Source organism: Lycorma delicatula, chromosome 5 (assembly GCF_047948215.1).
Source record: "Lycorma delicatula isolate Av1 chromosome 5, ASM4794821v1, whole genome shotgun sequence".
Taxonomy (NCBI): Eukaryota; Metazoa; Arthropoda; class Insecta; order Hemiptera; family Fulgoridae; genus Lycorma; species Lycorma delicatula.
Genome location: NC_134459.1, coordinates 26,892,711 through 26,911,803, shown reverse-complemented (window position 1 = coordinate 26,911,803; position 19,093 = coordinate 26,892,711). Strand labels below are relative to the sequence as shown.

General features: G+C 28.4%; 1 protein-coding gene across 1 annotated transcript in view; it reads right to left on the bottom strand.

The window, feature by feature from the left end:
• The window catches only part of LOC142324775 (prolactin-releasing peptide receptor-like), a 414,884-nt gene that overhangs the window by 23,988 nt on the left and 371,803 nt on the right, over positions 1-19,093 (bottom strand). The window contains exon 4 of the mRNA XM_075365750.1: positions 16,693-16,854. Within this exon, the coding sequence (XP_075221865.1) occupies positions 16,693-16,854 (162 nt within the window). The remainder of the gene's footprint in view (positions 1-16,692; positions 16,855-19,093) is intronic.

Here is a 19,093-nt window from a genome sequence, read left to right as displayed (position 1 = left end):
TATTTTACCTTTTTATTAAAGAAACTTCCGGGCGATGATAACGCACAGGCGTTTTTCGACCTCAAACAAAAAAAAAAATTATATAATGGGCCATCAGTTCGTGAATGAATGGTTGTAAAGATAAACGAGGTCAATAATATTGTTAAAAAAACTGTGGATATCAGACGAAGCCCATTTCCACGATAATGGATTTGTTAATAAAAAAATATTGTATCTAGGCACAAGAGAATACTAACAGCTACACCATCGCTCGCATCACAACAAGGTTTCCGTGCGGTGTGTTGTATCTCTTCGGGTATAATAGGCTCTTCACAAAATAAAGTTGGGTCTACTACTGCAGTCATATCAGTCGATACGTTGCAATACTGAAAATATTTTGTGTAAAAACTAAAAATATTTCCACCGTTTATTTCCAGTGCTTTGTTTCAACATAATGTATTAACATCACACAGAATACGAATATCGAATTGCTTTTTACCAATTGTTTGGCGACCGTATAATTTCAAGAAATTGTGACATACCATGTCTTCCTAGGTCTCGTGATTTGTAGGTGTTGAATTTATTCTTCTGGGGTCATCTTAAAAGCAAAGTGAATACAATAGACCTGCTGAAACAAAAGGACTATAAGCCAAGATCTGAATAGGAATTGTTGAATTTCATGTTAAAATCTAAATTGAGAAACGTATATAGTTTTGCTACGAAACTGTAGGAATTTCTATGCAGATACGAACTCATCTTCTTCAAAATATTCATTTTGTGTATGGCACAAAATGACATACACAAGGTGGAGATTTCTGGTTTAACACTGAACCTGTTTCACGTAATTTTTCGCTAACTTCTGAATAACACTTTTCACTGCTGCTTCTTTTTCAAATTTCTCCCTGAAATTTCACCGATATGCAAGATAAGATTTCATCTCTAAATAAGTTTTCATCACGAATGCACGTTGTTCAACAGTTAAGCACATTTTAACAAACAATATCACAAGATTACGTAAACTTGTTCAAAAGTCAATGCTCAACACATTCTGGCAATACTGAAATGTACAGGCGAGAAACAGCCTCCTCCAGCTCAAGTCGTTACAACACCTTCCAATTATTTTACTCATCTCGCACCAACATGTGCATTTTAACAAAAATATGCATTTAGTATAAACTACTGATTGATGCGGCCTATTTTAAGTTGAAAATTCTTTATAAATTCCACACGATAGGTGATTTAAAAATGGTGCCTAAATTCCTTGTTTTTGTTTAATGACAAAAATAAACCTATTAGAACTGTTTAAAAAAAGTTAAATTTACAATCTAAATATTCACGTTAACAATTTACCATTTAATACATATATGTATAAATGAAATGATTATCAAATCATAGGGATACAAAAGTAAAAAAAGAAATTGATAAAATAATAACGACAATTTTAACACTACTTACAAAATAAAACGAGAACTGAAAATAGTTTGACAATTCATGTGCGAATGAAATATATGCTATCCGTAAGCTATCCTTTCTCTTTCAACTTGAATTGACCACAATAGGTTTTTTTTGTTTTGATTTGTTTAACCTCCCGGACTACCGTTAGATATAATCGTATGTTACTTCAGAGGATGAGATGAACGATTTGTAGCGTGTGTAAAAATGCCATGCCCAACCGAGATTCGATCTCGGGACCTCCACATGAAATACCAAGACGCTACCACAGGCGCAACGGAGGCCGGCCCACATCATGTTTCATTTGATTACACACACATAATATTTTTATTTTTAATTTTATTGTAATTTAAAATCAGCTGTAAAAAATTTCATTTTTTAATACTTAATATTTTGACGTTTTATTTCAAAAATTGTTTAGCATAATTATTTATTTGTGTTTTTTTTTTTTTATCAATAGAAATCCAATAAAAATAAGTAACATATATTTAACCAAAAAAAATTATTTATCTTTAACAAAGAATATTTAAAAGATTATTTCTTGTTAAGTGTTTATATATATACCAGAATAGATGACTTTTTCATCATGAATTCTAAAATATCACTAACTTCAAACATCCTAAATATGAGACTATCCTTTACTATTTCAAATTTAATTCTAATTAAATGAATTGAAAAACAGGTAAATGAAAATTTACACTCAATTTATCTTCTGGTAAATGAGGATAAAACGTGGGTGTAGCATGGGTCATTGATGTGGTTAATGAGGAAGTTACATAAGTTATTACGCCTGACTTTGATGAACAAGAGAATCTCATCGATCCGAGCATAAATACTACTTATCTACCAATCTATACTCTCCGAATAATCTACTTATACTTGCTACTAATCTGTCTGTATATACAGCCTCAATACAGCCAGAGATAGAAGCAATATTTATTCCTAATTGTAAATAGTAAACTACATTATAATAAATAATTATTATCCTTCTACATTACTATTTTTAGTGTCATTCTTCGTAAAAATATTTTATAAAATGACTCAAGAAGAATATAATTAACTTTTCAAACATGATCTACCGGTGAAAATAAAGAAGAAAGTGCATACAATCATAGTTCCGGAAACGCTTCGTTAGCGAGTGTCGGCTGGCGAAAGATTTCATCCTGATCTCTAATCTTCGGTAAAATTAGGCCGGAGAGTAATCCATTGGACTCAAATATTAGGAGAAAGTTTAGTAGTTTTATAAGAAATATAACTAGAAAGATTAAAAAAAAAATAAGTTTCAGAACTTTATTTTTAGTAGTTTTGAGAAATCTGGGGTAAAAGACAAAAGATTTGGTCGAAAAACACACTGTTGTATAATTGGCATAAAATAACTTTGTTAGATGGGTAATAAACGTGTAAATATTTTAAACAAAACTAGTAGAGAATTTGATTTTAAGTAAAATGGTATGTAATAAAGTCCACACAAACTACAATAAAAACAAATGTAATAATTTCGAAGTCTATTAAAATGAAAATATGACAGATTTTAACTAGGTATTTTTCAATGAAAGGTTTTCATTTTTTTTTACAAAAGAAAAGAGTTAAATATTCTAGAAAGATAAACAATTAAAGTTAAAAAAAAAAAATCAAATTATACAACATATCAATAAAATAAATTAAATTGAACATCTTTAAACCTAAGGAGGTAATCATTCCTTAGTTTATTCCCTTTCTGTTCGACCCAGTAGAGTATATTCAGCTGTTGCTCTGAAGTATTTCATTTCTGCTGACTCTATTAAAGAAATAGTTTTCTTCATAGTGATCCAGGACTCACTACCATATAACATTACAGATGTGAAAATCCTTTAATTCGTTGTATGTTTAAATTTCTATGGACAGTTTTACAAATTGCTTTAAATGTTTGTTTAAAGCTTCTTTGTCGTTGAAAAACGACTCGTCACACCCAAGGTAATTAAAATATGAAACCTTTTTTAATAAACTGTTATTTACGATGTTATCGTAATCGGATACCTTTCTATAAAACCCATTTTCTTCAATTTCAAAACTGACATTTTTAGAGTTTGTTATATTTATTGTATTTCTACAAATATTTTTGTTTTTTGTTTAATCCTTGGGGTTACCGTTAGATATTGCTTCAGAGAATGAATGAATGATTTTTAGCGTGTGTAAAAATGCCTGACCGGGATTCGAACCCGGAACCTCCGGATGAAAGACCGAGACGCTACCACTCGCGCCAGGAGGCCGGCGAATATTATTTTATTTGTTAAAATGATTGATAAAGAACTTTAATCACATCAGTTTTTTATCTTAGAATTTATGTTTTTATGTTTATAATTTATCTTATAAGAATTACTGATTTATGTAATGTACGATTATTATTTTATACCGATCAGAATAAAAAATTTATTTTTTTCCCATAAAAATTATGGTGGGTGGGTTTGATTGTTTGATATATATGCTTACATTTTTATATTAGCTGCTATTGGTGCAGAGCGGACCACGTGGTGTGCCAGGCAGCTGCGCGCAGCGCACGAACATTCATTCGTTCGAACGATTTATACTTCTTCATACGAACGATTTATCTAAAATTATATGAGTGTTTTGGGGATAAAAAAGGAAAACATTGGGGTTAGAGCTTTGTTAAAAAAATCACAACTCAAGAAACAACTAAAAATGTTCAGAATTTTGAAGCTATTCGTTGCAATTGTTTTTGTTGTTGTTGTAAGCTAAACTCATGAACGTTATTTAGTTACAGTTGGCAAAAACATTTAACAAAATCATGTGTAATGAAACATAAATTATATATCATTTTCGCATTTTTTCTAGTATTTATTTATTTTCTGATAAAGATGATCATAATGTTTTTGATTAAACTTGAATGCGTTGAATTGTAAAAACAACCCATTAAATTGTTCGCATTGATGCAGCTGTATAGGTAATTCCTTTTAAAGTGCTGCTATGTAAATATCTGCTTATTGTTCCATTATAGAATAGTTTATAGATACAACAGTACAAAGGAAAAAAATTCCGTTTATTTTACGTAGTCGTAAGCAAAGCTAATCAGAATTTGTTTTGCAAATTTTATTGCAGTATTTTATTTTGTACTCATTTTATTTTCGAGATACTGTTTGTTAAATTTTGTTATGTAACCTGTTATAAATAAATAAATAAAAATATGTTTTTTTTTTTTTTTTTATTCTAACTCTCTTAATAAGGAAAATTACATTTTAGTTCCACTACTCTCTAATGCTGAGGAGAATTCTGTAATTAATTATTATAAATTATTTATAAAATAAGTATATTTAATGTTTATTAAGATTTAAATTCTGGTAACAACGAAGGTTTTTGTTTATCGTTGGGATTAACGTCAGCATGTCAAAAATGAACAATGTGATTTTGGACTAGACCAATACCAAGTTAATTAGCCACGCAATCCAATTAATTTATAGATAATTAATATATTATTATTAATGTACCATATCATACATTGTATGACGTAATTGATAAGAAATTATAATCATGATTACATTATCTGCTAAATTAAAGTCGGGTCGGGAAAGTAATTCTTTATTTAATTTTGTTAAATAAATTTTATAATTTCTTTGGTTTTTGTATTTAATTATTATAAAATTAAATCTATATTTTTAATTCTATTATTAAAAGTAAAAAAATAATGGGAAAAGTTAACTTTCATCAATATTTTTAAGAAAACATGATGTCAAATCATGATCATAAAAATTAAAGTACACGTTTACGACAAATTCAATTTTTTTTTACCATCAAAAGTCAAACATTTTTGTTTTTAGCTTCTAATAGTCATTTAATTTAAAAACAAGAATACATAGATTTTTAAATATTTAATAGAATCCTGTTTAGAGCTAATGAACGGTCAATAGATGTATTTCATATGTAAGAAGGTCTTACATATGTAAAATCATAATTATTTTATTTATTTATTTAGTTCTCAATTGATTCATTTACATTTAACAAACATTTCATAATTAAAGTAAATAAATATCGATTTTGTACTATATTTCCAAATTAATTGAACAGCAATTAATTATTAAGGTTAATTTAATTAGAAATTGAAATATGGCAGTTAATGTAATAAATTAACTAAATTTAATGAATGTTGACCTATGAAATGAGTAGATGGTTGTTATGATGGTATTATTGTGAAATAATAAGTTTATAATTAAAAATATAGTATGAAAACTCTTCTTTTTTTATTAATTTATTCCATTAGGAAAAATACTACGGACTTTAAAATTTATTATTTTATTATTTATTCTTTTATTTTTTACTTTCTCTCCAATGTGATTCTTTACCAAACTTAGCAACGCCGATGAGTATTTATTAATTTTTTTTTTTTTTTTTTTTGTAGAGGGTTCCTCTGATTAGTTTTTATTAAATGAAAGTGAAAAATTTTTAAACTAAAAATTATATTTATATAAATGAAGATTTTTTTTGTAATATTCATTGCTTGGTTCTGGAAAGGAAATTCAAGAAATTTAAGGTAAAAGATAATACATTTTTTGAAGTTTATAAAAGATTCTAGAAATGGAAAGCTTGATAGTGGAAAGGAGAGAAAGAGAATGAAGGGAGAATGTAAACAGACAAATAAATGTCAAAAGAAAAAAATCAACAAAGTGAAAAATATTTTTTATAATGCAATAGACAGTTCGAAATCAAATAGATTCTTGAAAAATTAAATAATATTTGAGTCGATACCTGTTATTTTGAAACCAAATCAAGCTTGAATAAACATAGGGATTGGTCAGATGATGTTACATTAAGATATCCCCTAGACTTAGGGGTATAAGTACTGAAAAGGGCTAAGGACTGAAGAGAGTACGATAACTTTCAAAGCACACGAGCAAAGAGCCTGAAATACCATTCAGAGCTTACAAGGAAGTGCATGTCACCTGTGAATCGCGTTTTACGACAAAGTGTACAGTATTTTGTTCTGCGAGGCGTTCATGAACTGTACACTTACTTAATCTCCTTTTATCTCCTGCTAAGTGCATCTATAAAGAACAACAAGAATAGCTTACCAAGACTACCGTCGATCATTAATTAGTTTTTACCTCAAACATATTTATATTTTGTTTGTTTTATATATATATATATATATCGGAAAATTCACTGTTTCCACCAACGATAAAAGTCGGTTTCTCAGCTACTTTCGAAATAGCAAGGAACTGCTACAAATCCCTTTCACATATGATTTAGTGGAAGATTTTATAAAACCCACCAATGTTTTAATAATTTTGAAAATATTCTTTTAGAATTTCAAACAAATACTTATATCAAATTGAAACATATTATTGATCCTGTTAGTGTTAATTATCCTATAACCAGATATCGAAATGAATTCTTAAAAAAACAAAATAAGTAATTATCAGGAAATGAACAGAATGCATTATGTGAATGTCTGGGATATTTTAATAAACAATAATTTTAAAGGTTTCATTATAATTTGATTCTTAAATTTTTATAATTAAAATTTTATCATTTTAATTTATAATTTATATTCGTTGAGTAGTGAACAAATTTACATTCATTTTTTAATTAATGTTTTCGTATTATTACAATATTACCTACATTATTTATTTAACTCGAGTAAACGGTGCGTAAGTCGTTTGTTACAAAATGTGCTAATCTAAGGTACAGTGTAATGAGTAAAGTGTAATGGGTGCAGTTCATGTAATGATTATATCCAGGTTCTTGGCGCGTAATACGGAGTCTCCTGTTGTACGGTTGCGAGAAGTTGTTTTATCTATATTACTTTATAGATTGATAAAAGCATAAGATGCATAAGATATTATTATTATTATTATTATATATATATATTTTTTTAAATAATTATTATTAATTTTGGAATTTTAAATAAGTGCATGATCCGGCGGGTTCCTTAAGAAACACCCACAATAAGTCAATCCATAACAAAAATTATCAGTAAGCAATGTTCTTAAAGTTCATTAGTTCAATATATCTTTGCTAAGTGAAGCCTTTGGTTCACAGTCAATTAAAAAAAATCAAAAAACAATAAACAATTAAATATTCAATGAAAACAAATAATCAAGCGATAACGAGTTGATAGACACATAATCATGCAGAATTGACAAGAACAATGAAACTGGTAACTATAAACAAAAAAATAATAATAAAAATAACATCGCATTGCCCATAATAACTGCAAACTGTCATTCAGTAGGCTTAAAGTCAATTCATGAAGACATTTCGACATTCGCATGTCCCCGATGATATCAAGCAGATTGATTGCAGGATGGTTGACGTGATTTTCTTCTCCACGTTGCAAGTATTTAACATTATACTCGCTCCAGAAAACTGGAAACTCCTGTTATTCGTGATTTTCATTAATCCGTGTGAATCAAGGCGTCTCTGCAGTTGTTCTCATTACCTTATGTCGGAAGCGTTGTGTGACATCTACGTTTATTACTTGTTTTCCTCCACAACTGCAATTATAAATCCAGATTGGTCCTAGGACTGTTTTATAAATCAGAACCTTTAATGGATAATGTGAGGTTTAAGTTTCTTCGCAGCAGCCTGTGCAGTTGGCCCGATGGGTTGCAGTTACCATTAGATGTGAGTATTTATACGATACGATTATAAACAACATAAATATTGCAGAAAATACACTTATTATTACTTAAAGCAATCTGTCTCTAAACCCTAAACACAAACACACAAATCATCAGCGCGATGATTCGTGTGTTTGTCACAACTTGGACGTGGTAGCGCACCACGTCAAAGTTGTGAGCTACATTGAATGGAAATGAGCAAGAGCGCCAGTTTTGGCCGATCTTCTCTGCCCTCCATCCCCCCCCCCCCAATAATCTCTACATTGAAGCAAACTCAAAGTCGTATCGGCGAGCTGATCATAAAGTTATAAAATGACACCGCATTAACGCATTTACGTCTCTGAGAGTAATAGACAGTTATTAAGGCAGGACGAAATAGACCTTTTCGTTACGCTACAAATTTCTGTTCTGGTATCCGTATGTTTCGGTGATTTTAAAGACGTTTCACGTCAACAACATTTATCTCCAAGTAATTTTGAACTTTTATTTAAATTATTTTTAAATAATTTTTTAAAAACGTTCTTTTAACAAGAATGAGCAAAATAATAGTAAATTTGAAAAGTTTCTTATAAAAGTATAATTACAATTTTTAAGGAATTAAATATAATCAGATTAAAAAAAAAAGTCAGCTTTTGTATAGTTTACTGAAGTAATTATTCATTTTAACATTGAAGGATTATTTAAAAAGTTTTTGCAGCTTTTAGAAAGAAACTTTCTAATAAAAATGATATAATAAATATTAAATTTTTATTTGAGTTTTTTCAGTAAAACTGCAGAAGAATTCATCGTACAGCACTCGTAATGATGAATAATCGACTTAGTTCTTCAATTAACTTTTATCTTTAAGCTATTATTCATACTTATATAGGTAACAACAGGTTACTGCCACGCGAATTTTTTATAATTAGAATTTAATAAGAAGTTTGAGTGGGATTAAAATTATTCTTATAATCTAACGTAAAAATTAATTTTTAGTTAATACTGATGATCGCGTGGATAGACTTTCATTTCTGAAATGAAAATGATTTTAATTAAAATCAATCAAACACATTTATAATCATTTACATAATCTCACGTTCAAGTTCTTGTTTGTCGGGTAACACTAAAAATCGGGCAAAATGCATTTTTACTCATACGAAGGACGTGTAACCAGCAATAACTAATACTTTTAAGACAGAAGTTGAGAATTTTGAAATCCACATTTTAATTTTTTTTTCCATCAATTCATCCAAGTAAACGTTCCTTTTTGTATCCGTGGAGTAACATCCATCTATTTCTGACGTGATTTATATAATATATTATTGTGTATCAATAGAAATAAATGATTTATAATTTAAATGTGATCGATTGATTTTAATTATGTTACCCAGTTTATTATTATCTAATTAAAACAAACATTTATAAATAAAATGTATAAATATTTCTGTTATTGAAACAAATTTATTGTTAAAATTCGTTAAGAGTTTTATTAAAATAATTGTTATGAATAATAGGTTTCATAAACAGCTCTTCTTAATCATTTCAATTTGTGTTGTAAGTGCTTGACCAATATAAATGTAACTTCTAATCGTTGAAAATTATAAAATAATTTTTCTGAAAAATTTTCACTTTTTTTTCATCATCCTAATATTATAAGCATTATAATGTTAGGATAATTACAAAAATTGAGTGAGCCATTTTCACATAATTTCTATTATCAAACACACATAATTTTGATAATCAATTTTAAAGGAAATGTTTTTTACATCCATGCTTAAATATTTACAATCAACTGCGGATAAAGTGGGAGAAAATTTTAATTTAAAAACGAAAATATGGATTTATATAACATAAAGAAAATCGGGAGTTTAATAATATTAATTGAATTGTAATGGTTTTCAGAAATTAATTTATTCAGATACTTAACCAGTAAAAAAATAAAAAAAAACCATGAAAAATTACTATTTAATAAGTAATTTTTTTTTTTTTGTCTTCAGTCATTTGACTGGTTTGATGCAGCTCTCAAAGATTCCCTATATAGTGCTAGTCGTTTCATTTCAGTATACCCTCTACATCCTACATCCCTAACAATTTGTTTTACATATTCCAAACGTGGCCTGCCTACACAATTTTTTCCTTCTACCTGTCCTTCCAATATTAAAGCGACTATTCCAGGATGCCTTATTATGTGGCCTATAAGTCTGTCTCTTCTTTTAACTATATTTTTCCAAATGCTTCTTTCTTCATCTATTTGCCGCAATACCTCTTCATTTGTCACTTTATCCACCCATCTGATTTTTAACATTCTCCTATAGCACCACATTTCAAAAGCTTCTAATCTTTTCTTCTCAGATACTCCGATTGTCCAAGTTTCACTTCCATATACACTCCAAACATACACTTTCAAAAATCTTTTCCTGACATTTAAATTAATTTTTGATGTAAACAAATTATATTTCTTACTGAAGACTCGTTTCGCTTGTGCTATTCGGCATTTTATATCGCTCCGGCTTCGTCCATCTTTAGTAATTCTACTTCCCAAATAACAAAATTCTTCTACCTCCATAATCATTTCTCCTCCTATTTTAACATTCAGTGGTCCATCTTTGTTATTTCTACTACATTTCATTACTTTTGTTTTCTTCTTGTTTATTTTCATGCGATAGTTCTTGCGTAGGACTTCATCTGTGCAGTTCATTGTTTCTTCTAAATCCTTTTTACTCTCGGCTAGAATTACTATATCATCAGCAAATCGTAGCATCTTTATCTTTTCACCTTGTACTGTTACTCCGAATCTAAATTGTTCTTTAACATCATTAACTGCTAGTTCCATGTAAACATTAAAAAGTAACGGAGATAGGGAGCATCCTTGTCGGACTCCCTTTCTTATTACGGCTTCTTTCTTATGTTCTTCAATTATTACTGTTGCTGTTTGGTTCCTGTACATGTTAGCAATTGTTCTTCTATCTCTGTATTTGAACCCTAATTTTTTTAAAATGCTGAACATTTTATTCCAGTTTTAAGGCAGTTTATCGAATGCCTTTTCTAGGTCTATAAACGCCAAGTATGTTGGTTTGTTTTTCTTTAATCTTCCTTCTACTATTAATCTGAGACTTAAAATTGCTTCCCTTGTCCCTATACATTTCCTGAAACCAAATTGGTCTTCTCCTAACACTTCTTCCACTTTCCTCTCAATTCTTCTGTATAGAATTCTAGTTAAGATTTTTGATGCATGACTAGTTAAACTAATTGTTCTGTATTCTTCACATTTATCTGCCCCTGCTTTCTTTGGTATCATGACTATAACACATTTTTTTAAGTCTGACGGAAATTCCCCTTTTTCATAAATATTACACACCAAGTATAAGTAATTAAAAAATAAAAATAAATAGATTCTTTATATAGTAATTTTTTTTATCAATTAACCGGTTCTGATAGGAAATATCTTAAATATAGAGTTATAAAAAATTGAAGTATGCAAATCATTAATTAATTTTTTTTTAAATAATTAAATAAAAAAAAAATAAATAAAACATTAATTGATTAAAAAAAAATTACTAAGAAAAAACTAAATTTCATAAAAAATGCGATAAAAAAAATAAATAGCAACATATAAGAAACAAGATAATAAATTACAATTTAAAAAAAAAAACATCAAAATCAAACCAGATAGGTAAAAAGAGTTGTTAAAACGGTTATTAATTAGAAAAATGGCTCGAATTCATAGTCATTAATCTGATTATGTTGTTTTCATGCGCTAATTGAAAATATAAAAAAAATCTGATGACTTCCTTGTACGATTATTAAATTACATAAACACATTTTTAAAAACATAACATTTTATTAAAACCTTATTTTATTAATAACTTCAGATCTTTTATATATTTTTTTATTTATTGAAAACTTTTTTACAATCACAAGTTAATAATTATTAATAAATCAATATATTTAAGTTAAAAAAACAGGAAATGAAGTCGAATTCAAACCGATGTGCTTTCCCTTTGTAAGATACAGATATTTCATTAATTAAATTTTTATTTGGCTATAACTCTGAAACCAATGAAAACTTATGATATATCGTTGAAAAGCTATCAATGAGAGTTTAATAATAAAAAAAATCCAAAATCTAAATTTTTTGATTTTGGGCGTTATTGGACATTTTTGGCCAAGTCAAAAATTCAATTGCAATCAAAATGGGAGGTGCACAAATAGATGTTATAACAGTCCTAAGCGAAAATTTCAATAGTCTACGGCTAATCGTTTTCGAGTTTGCGAGATACCAACGTACGTACGACGTCACGCAGAAACTAGTCAAAATGGATTCAGGGATGGTCAAAATGGATATTACCGTTGAAATCTCAAAACCGATATTTTCGCGATCAGAATACTTCCTTTACTTCATACAAGGAAGTAAGAATGTTGTGTTCTTTAATATCTCTAGTAATATATAAAATATGTACTAATTTTTAATATTCATTTATATTAAATAATATAAATTTGGATGTTTTATAGCAGTAAAATTACTTTTTTCTACACAACTGCTAAGATATAATATTTTTATATTTATTTTTTTTTGCAATACAACGGAAAGTTTCCATCAATCATCAATGTCGGTGAATGGTATTTTTGTTGCTTTTTGTGTTTTTATTCAGTCTGTACGTAGCGGACATACAAATGTATATTAATCATTTTGCTGCATTTCGTAAAACAGATATATAGCACAAGCTCTGAATATCATTTATTTTTACGTTGAAAAAATTGGATTACACCTTAATTACATTTTATGAAGTGACATTTTTAAAGTACAACACATATATTTCTATTAACACAGTTTTCCATTTCAGGTGGACCTATTTGTTGAAATAACTGTGTTATTTGAGTTCTGTAAAAATAATAATAATTTTATGTAAAAAAATGTACTCCAATTTATATAATTATTATATAAAAAGAAAAAAAAATAAGGAATAAGTATTGTTTTAATATTTATTATTCTACTTATAAAAAACTATAAAAAATTAACAAAAGTATTTTTTAAAGTCAGTTTTCTTTATTACAAATTTTCTTATTACAAATTGTGTAATGTGGGAGAAATAAATGCAATGTACGAGAAGTAAGGTTTTACAGTAAATATAACGTAATAGTTTATTTATAGTTGACTCGGCTTTCTAAGTGGAAAGTAAATTTTATAAATTATTACTGTATAACATCATATCTTATTAAGTGTCAGATATTAAATACAATATTATTAAAAATGCATCAATAATTTAATTTCTTCAAAACAGAATGTTTCAACTGAATAAATCTTTTACGTATTATAATATTGTAATTATAATTGTAATCGGTCCAATTTAGGAATTTGCGGTTTTCACCGGATCTTGACGTTTTGACAACTAAGGAACTCAAACAATCGGATGGAAATTTTCTCGATGTTAATATTCGTATGTACGTGTGCGGTGTTAGCCTCTAATCACCTTATATCTCCAGAAATACAGGAGCGATTTTGACTAAACTTGGTCAGATTACTTCTATATATGGGGCTTCATGCCATTAAATTTTCAGCTTAAAAGGTCAAGGGACTGAGGCTATAGAGCAAGGTCACCCTTAGTATCTCGAAATTTCGTCTAGTTAAGGTCATACTTTTCTTAGGCATATTTGTTAACGATTAAAAAGTAACAATATTTGTAAAAAAAAATACCTTGTAATAGTCTCCTATGTTATGACGTCATAGGTGAGCAGTAGATTTAAATAAACGAATAATATTTAAAGCGTAAAAATTTAAAAACTCGATCTGGCTAGGTCTCGAACTAGATCGCCCGGTTGACTCAGTATATGGTGCGTTAAGCCTCGTGGATTCACCAGTCTGCCAACGACATAAGCGAAATTTGTTCGATGTAAGTTGTGAAATTACATTAGTATAACTAGTGCCGATTGTCGCCACTAGCATCGTCATACCCGCTCGAATTAAATCTTCTCTCCAACATCTAATAATGGTTAATTTTTTTTTTACGTTCATTCACAGAGAATGAATAAAAAAATAAATTTTACTTAGCAAATGTTCAAAATCATAAAGGTAAAATTGATAAATTTTCAACAACAAGGTTTTAACAAATTTATTATTACAACAAAATTAATTATAGGAAAGAAAAATAATGCCAGTCAAGTAATAAAATTAAAAAATTAAAAAGTTACAACTAATATAAGTTTTTCCCAAAAACCTTATCAATGTAGAAAAACATTATGTAAGAGACATCCGTTTGTTTTACTGTGCAAAAGTAAAAGTATTTTCCACTACGGAGACAGAGAAATACATATAAGTTGCTGTATTTCTCTGATACCTTTTAAAATTTGTATTGAGAATATCCTATGGGCATGTAAAATTGAAATTTACAACTTTTAATTCTGGAAACTACAGAATACTGGATGCTATGGAGAACACTCAGAATATGGTATTTTATTTCATGTTTTGATAAAAATATTACTAAAGAAGATTAATTACATACGACAATGATCAATAGTTTTAATAGGTAGATTTCATAAGAAAGCTTCTTATTGTAGTGGGTATCATGATTCGACTTCCGGAAAATTTCGACATATCTTCGCGTTTCACATCCCCCAGACCCGAAAACCACCGGAAGTTCAAAAGTTTATATATACATATATATATATATATAAATATTTCACTTTCTTGTGGACACGATAACTGTCACAATATTGCCCCAATCACTTTCAAATTGTTTGTTAAAAATAACTCGTCCAAAAATCTCGGTCTAGTTCGTTGAAGGCCACCATGTTTGTTAAATTGGACCATGGGAATGGAAATGAGGGGGCTTTTACGAAAAAAAAAATATCGCTATAACTTTCTTATTAAGTAAAATATTGAACTCGTTTAAAGTTCCTACCATTCTTTGAAAAACGGCTTAAAACTTATGTAAGTAAAGTTTTCTGATATCTCCAACCATTGACTCAGAGGCTGGGAAAAATGGGATTTCGAAGACAAAAAATCATACCTCCCTTAATAGGCAGAGGATCGAATCGGTTTAATGTTCGTTAATCCTCTAAACATTACCTAACACTTTTATATGAAACAATTTTTGATATGATCAACCCTTACGGAAAGGGATGACAAAAACCAAGAAAAAAAAATAGTAAAAAAAAAAATATCGTTATATCTTTCTATTAAATAAAATATCGAATTCGTTTAAAGTTCCTACTGTTCTTTGGATAAGAGTCAAGGGTTGGAAAAATGGGTATCATTTATCAAGACAAAAAAAAATCATAGCGTCCTTAACATGCACAGGAATCATAAGGAAGTCTTGATAAGTTTAGCTTGTAGTCTAATGAGGAAAGTAATGTTTGATTCGAGCTCGTACAATCCGAGTTCGAGTTCGCCTATCACTATTTTGCTCCGATGAATTTTACTACCGCTTTTCGGCGTGCCGAAAGGAAATTTTAGATTCTTATTAGAATATACCGTGAAAACATTTATACAAAAATTTAAACATCGACTTTTAAAAGTGAAGATCATTGCAAATTAATTTCAACGGTCCATAAGAAAATTTAATGCTAATTAAAAGAAGGAATAGCAAATTTACAATGATTGAATATCATAATTAATACGGTAAAGTGACATTATTATTTAAATAAAGTTATAAATCTACAACAGTTTATCTGTATTACTGTTCATTTTTAAAAGAGAAAAAAAATTATCCTGAGTAAAAGGACAAAGTTTTGTTGAATATTTAAGGTGCTTAACTATTATATGGAAGTGTGTCTTGGATTCGCTCATCGAAAGATAGAGACATCGGAGATGAAATTTTAGAGTTATAAGAAGGTTAAAAAAAATTAGATAAAATAACAAACAAAGAAGGAATCTGATATTTTCAAAGTTAATATACAATTATACAAATACAAAGAATACTTATAGTTGGGGTAATAATAACAATAATAGAACGGATTCCGATGTGACATTTCAGAATTTCCTTAAGGAAAGACATAGTAATAAATCAAGGACTAAATGAGTGTTGAATAAGCTGAACAGTTAAATCCTTGAAAAAGAAGAATTTGAAAAAAACTGCCTGTAACATGATTTTTTTTATTTCATCCAGATCTCCACTTTATTAATGTTTTTCCCTTTTTTTTTTCTTAATTAAGTTTAATTAACATTTTGTTATCATGTCATTTAAAATTAAGTTTAATAAAAATCATTCCATTTTATATATATTAACTATAATAGAGTTAGGTATTGAAACACTGAATACTTTCTGTTGTCATCTTATATTCTACTATATTGTATAAATACTTGCATTTTGTAATATTGTAGTAATACTACTGGGAATTATATATTTATTTGGCAAGATTTTGGCACGTACGATATTTGAAATGATTATATGTGTTCTACACTATCATAATGTCTACCAGTAAAATCTGTCTCTTAATGTCTCGAAAAGCAAAACTTACATGTTTTCTAGATTGTTATCGTTATGCATGATACACTATAATAACTGTTATAAATTACCTTCCTCTAGCATGCAATATGTTTAACAATATACTAAAACAGAATGAAAATCATAAACATTTACAAATATTGTTAAAAAATTAGTGTTATGAAGATAAAATAAATTTTGAACTATATTTAAAAAAAAAATTAAACATCGAACAATACCTTAGGTACCTTAGAACTGTGAGAGGGCACAAACAGATTGCAAATATTGTCACCATAGAAATAAGATATTTCTGCGTCCTTTTTTCTCTTCTCATATCCAATTCTGCTTCATAAAGATCAAAATTAACAGTAGGTGAACGGTATCGAAAGTGGCTTTCACACTGCCCTTCTCTGTAAACAAAATAAGTAAAAAAATACATATATAACTTTTTTATTATGACCTTTGCATAACATTCATCACATAGATCTCGTCAAGAATGGATAGATGTGCTACTTTACGTCAAAAATGAAACTGCCCTACTATTTGCATGGATGAATTATGTGAAACTGTGCTAAGATTTTATCAAAGCAGCATCATAAAATACACAATTAAAATATAAAAATAAAAGACAATCTTCGTCTTTTTTTCCCTCATAATTCAAAAACTACTGAACCAATTTTGTTGAAAATTTCACAATTTATTATTATTTGTCCCGGGAGTGTTTATATGTGACTAGTTTCATAATATTTAATCACATAATAACTGTCTGAGGAAGTCGATATTGATGTAGACAACGATTGATATAAACAATGACAATCGATATAGATGATATCTCTCGATATATAGAATTTAATATCATTAGATTTAGTAAAAGAAGTTTTAGGTTATTTATTTATACGTATTTATTTAAAGACGTTCTAATTTATTCGTTTATAGACCTACGTTTCTTTTTATGATGATTTTGTTTTATTTAACCGAAATTCAATTAATATTTAATTGATATTGTACATTTTATTATTTTCGTAATATAATTTGTCAAATATAACACAAAATTTATTATTAATTCAAACACTCAAATTTAGCAATAGCGAAGCACTGCCGGGTCCATTTGTTATAAAATAAAGATAGATACGATTAATTTCCATAATAGTTATTTAAAATATAAAAAAAAATGAAACAGTAATCTTAAGATAAATATATGAAATTACTAATTATAAAAAAATAAATACAAAATAATTCACAATTCTGAGCCGAAATGAAAATTATTTGAGCATATATTTATGAACATATTGATGGAGATCAGAAAGTTTAGGCTTTGCTTCTTAAAATTTTTTAAAGATTCATCAAAAACATCGGAACAGTTGACTGATTCCACTTTGTAATTATACCGATAAAAATTTCCTACAATCGATACTGAAGTGGCAGAATGAATTTTTTGAATCTCTTGTATTATAGATGATAATTACAATCTATTTTTACTTCTCGACGCAATTACGTACGTAATAGCTAAAGAAATTTCCAGAGGGTAATGTATTAAACTCACTTGTTTACTCTAGAGTATTCATACTTACTGAATTTTATTGTATTTACGGGAAAATTGCATCGAATGACAATTTCGCACATATTTTGTTTGCGCGTATACAAATATAAGAGAAATTGATCTTAATTCAGAGATTATGTAAATACAAAAACAAAAAAAAAAATGATAATAATAATTTAAAATGAAATAATAATTTAAAGAAACATGTTCTAAACAAAAAAACAGAAACCCTGTAACTAATCTGTAAACTAGATAAGAAACACTGGTTAGGCTAATACATGCAGATGTTTGAAAGAGAGAAGTCTACCTACAAAAATCGGGTGGGCCTACTGTCAAGGAATTCGATAATAATATCCTACATCGATGCCTTTCTCTAGAAATATTAATCTGTGTTGTATTGGTTCTTTCTTTTATATTAAAAAATTCTCAAAATTATTCCGATAAAAGTCCACATCCCAATTCTCTCTCTGCCTTTCCCTCCTACACATATACACGCTTTTTATTTTTTTCATTTTTACACATGCAAGCTCACGTGCACGCATGTGTGTGTGTTTGTGCGTGTGAAGCGCGTGAGCACACACACAAGAAAATATTTAAAATATTCTTTATTGTATGTTAGTTAATAATAACTTACTACGTAAGATGGCCAAACATGAATCACGACTGCTTAAAACTCAATATCGGGTAATTTAATGCATACCTATGCAGTTCCTCAGATTGGCTCAAATCTCCAACATACAGGAGGTTGATAGTTTGAGGTTCAGCCCAAAACCTATCATATTTTAATTAAAATATTGTTATATTAAATATTATTACATTATAATGCTAACGGCTCCTCGATCCATTCCGATGATTTTCGGCAGCATGTCATGATGATTTTGGTATTATGATGATCGGCTGTCTTGTTCTCTATCACCATTTTGCTATTTGGGTTCTAATTAACACATCCTGACCTAAAGATCTATGAATGTTACAAGCTAACACTACACACAGTATATAAACAATATTCATTGTTTATGTACTGTTATTCATGGGCCTTGAATTAAGGAAGCTGACTTAGATATTTGAAGATTTCTGGAATGTGGAATAAATCAACCAATCATATAAAC